At 39.3% G+C, this 3664-nt stretch overlaps 1 protein-coding gene across 1 annotated transcript; it reads left to right on the top strand.

Moving 5' to 3' along the window:
• Positions 1-2945: 2945 nt before the first annotated feature.
• On the top strand, positions 2946-3461 carry LOC120435125 (stonustoxin subunit alpha-like; the record flags this gene model as incomplete). Its single annotated transcript, XM_039604108.1, has 1 exon — positions 2946-3461. A coding segment is annotated over one exon (516 nt), but the record flags the coding sequence as incomplete, so codon positions are not given.
• Between the last annotated feature and the right edge of the window lie 203 nt (positions 3462-3664).

Below are 3664 nucleotides of genomic sequence, written 5' to 3'. Positions count from 1 at the left end.
TGAAAAGTCACGTAGACATGTGCTTAATAATGAATTAAGGAATACATTTCATGGAGCTGATCACATATATGTTCAATAATCTTTTATCAGCACATAATGCTAATTCACGTCAAAGTAGCGTTAGTTAATAACGGCAGCCTACTTAGCATTAACTGCTCACTAATATAATGCTAATTCACATCAAATTAGCATTAGCTAATAACAGCAGCCTTCTTAGCATTAGCTGCTCACATTGTTATAATGCAAGTGAAAAGTGTTAGCATTATCGGATAATGCTAACTCGCATTAAATTGTTATTAGCTACTAATTATTATTAGCTGCTAATGGCGGCCTTCTTAGCATTAGCAGCTCAGATTGTTGTAATGCTGGGTAAAAGAGTGTTAGCATTAGCGGTTCACATTGTTATAAAGTAAAGGGAAAGAGTGTTAGCATTAGCTACTCACATTGCATCACATTAGCTAATAACAGCATCCTTCTTAGCATTAGCTGCTCACATTGTTATAATGCAAGGGAAAAGATTTAGCATTAACAGATGATGCTAATTCACATCAAATTAGCAATAGTTAATAACGGTAACTTACTCAGTATTAGCTGCTCGCATTGTTAAAATTGAAGGAAAAATAGTATAAGCATTAGATACTCATGTTGTTAAAAAGTAAGAAAAAACATTGTTAGCATTAGCGGATAAATTAGCATTAGCTAGTAACGGCAACGTACTTAGCATTAGCTGCTCACATTGTTATAAATCAAGAGAATATGGTATTAGCATTAGTTGCCAATGCTTATTCACCTAAAATTAGCATAAGCCACTAATGGTAGCCTATTTAGCACAAACTTCTTAGCGAAATGAAGTTAATTAATGCTAAATAGGCTTAACGGAAATATTAGCTTTAGCTACTAATGCTTATTCACTTCAAATTAGCATTTGTTAATAACAGTAGACTTCGTATCATTAGCTGCTGTCATTCTTACAAAGCAAAGGAAAACAGTATGGGCATTAGCTGCAAATACTTTTTCATCTAAAATTAGAATTAGCCACTAATGGCGTCCTATTTAGCATTAACTCTTCACTTCGCAGGGGAAAAGTTAAAATTGAATGAAAAATAGTGTTCACATTAGCTACTCATATTGTTAAAAAGTAAGAAAAAACATTGTTAGCATAAGCAGAAAATGGTAATTCACCTCAAATTAGGATTAGCTAATAACGGCAACCTACTTAGCATTAGATGGTCACATTGTTATAAAACAAGAAAATATGGCATTAGCATTAGATGCCAATTCCTATTCACCTAAAATTAGAACAAGCCACTAATGGCAGTCTAGTTAGCATTAACTCCTCACTAATATAATGCTAATTCACATCAAATTAGCATTAGCTGCTCACATTGTTAAAAGGGAAGAGAAAACAATATTAGCATTAGCTAGTAATAATTATTCACCCCTAATTAGAATTAGCTGCTAATGGCAGCATACTTAGCATTAACTCCTCACATCGTTATAATGCGAATGTGTGTTAGCATTATCGGATAATGTTGACCCTGGCCCACTGGTAAAGTTAAGAACTAAAGATTTAGGAGTGTTTCTCGGTAGCTCTTTGTCATTTGAGAAACAAATAAATTCTGTTATTAAAACCAGCTGTAAGGTTTATATTGTTGATTGTCATTTATGCTTAGAAATATTTACTCATATATGCTTACGAGTTTTATAATCGATTGCATAATGATAGAGGTTTGATCCTTAGTAGTCTGTAAAGACTCTGTGTGCGTTCCAGAGTGCTCTGGCATGCACACACACAACTTGGGGCCATGAGAGAGGTCGTACGTTCTCTTACTCATTTATGGTATAGGAGGACACCTACTCGGTGTCTGGTTAAGTATAAGAGCCCTTTGTTAGGGGGACCGCTGGACTCTTAGCACTAGCTTTGGGGAGTCTTCACAGGGTCACATCTAGGTCACAGACACACACACACACACATACCTACACTATGCACAGACTGGTACTCTTTGTTCATACCTGTGTAAGACGTCATATGTTAATGAACTTATGCATATTCATGTAACCTCAATAAAGAGCAGTGTTACGAGGGAGCAGACGAGAGCGACTGAGGTCAAGTGAAGGAACGGCGCTGTCACAGTTCTCTCCCTCATGAATTGTCTGGTTCCAGCGGTGGCTCTGTGCTAGACGACCCATCACCAGCTTTTTCCAGCCTTTTCCACTGGTTACCAGTACATCGTAGAATCCACTTCCAGATCTTGTTGTTTGTCTTTAAATCTCTGAATGGATTGGCTCCATCTTATCTCTCTTTAATAAAAATAATCCACGTCGAGCCCTCAGGTCTGCAGATAAGTAGCTTCTGACCAGAACTAGACGTAAAAACAGAGGTGAGCTTTATTGATGGCTGCAGCCAAACTCTGGAACAGTCGCCCTTGACATCAGGTCGTCACCAACACTCGACATTTTTAAAACCTGGTTGGAAACACATTTGTACTCTGTAGCTTTCAATTCTGACGAGTCTTTATAGTAATTACTGTGTATGTTTCCTATTTTATCTCTACTCTGTGCAGCACTTTGGCTCAAGCTGTTTTTAAATGTGCTGATAAATAAATGTAGATTTCTTTGAATAAAACAGTGGAGCCGAGCTTTGAGCTCAGTGTGTAACAGTGTGTGTATGAGAGCCATGTAATGTCCATGTGTGCATGCTGACTGTGCTGCTCTGACCCCTCCTCCTTTCAGGGTGGAGCCTGCTGGAGTCCGATGGTTGAGACCAGGTCTGAGGAAGTGTAAGTGTGTTTTTAATGGGATTCATGAAAACAAAGCAGCACACATTCAACCATCTTCATCATGTCAGGAGTCATCATCAAAGTGTCAATCAATGAACAGATGATGGATCAATAACTGCAGCTGGATTGTGTTTGTTCTCTCCATCAGATTCCTGTCAACTCACAATCGACACAAACACAGTGAACACAAACCTCCAACTGTCTGACAACAACAGGAAGGTGACACATGTGGAGGAGGTTCAGTCATATCCTGATCATCCAGACAGATTTGATGTTTGTAAACAGCTGCTGTGTAGAAATGGTCTGACTGGTCGCTGTTACTGGGAGGTCGAGTGGAGAGGAAACGTTTGTATATCAGTGAGTTACAGAAGCATCAGAAGGAAAGGAGGCAGTGACTGTGAGTTTGGATACAATGATCAGTCCTGGAGTCTGTACTGCTCTGATGATGGTCCTCAGTCTGTCAGGCACAATAACAAACACACATCCATCTCCTCCTCCTCCTCCTCCTCCTCTGCCTCTAACAGAGCAGCAGTGTATGTGGACTGTCCTGCTGGCACTCTGTCCTTCTACAGAGTCTCCTCTGACACTCTGATCCACCTCCACACCTTCAACACCACATTCACTCAAACTCTTTATCCTGGGTTTAGACTCTGGCCTGGTTCTTCAGTGTCCCTGTGCTGAGTGTAAAGAGTGTCTCCTGTTAGAGAAACACTCTGACTGTTGAACAGATAGTTCAGTCTGTACATGTCTGTCTCTTTCACTCACAAACACGTTTTCACATTCATGGATTCAATCAGTTGATGTTTGAAACTCTTCTAAATGATTCCTTGGAAACTTCTTCAGTCACAAACAAACAGGAAGTGATGTCACATGTGTTCCTGTCC

Source organism: Oreochromis aureus, linkage group 3 (genome assembly GCF_013358895.1).
Source record: "Oreochromis aureus strain Israel breed Guangdong linkage group 3, ZZ_aureus, whole genome shotgun sequence".
Classification (NCBI taxonomy): Eukaryota; Metazoa; Chordata; class Actinopteri; order Cichliformes; family Cichlidae; genus Oreochromis; species Oreochromis aureus.
The sequence above is the reverse complement of the archived record's forward strand: the minus strand, read 5'-3'. Positions and strand labels throughout refer to the sequence as shown.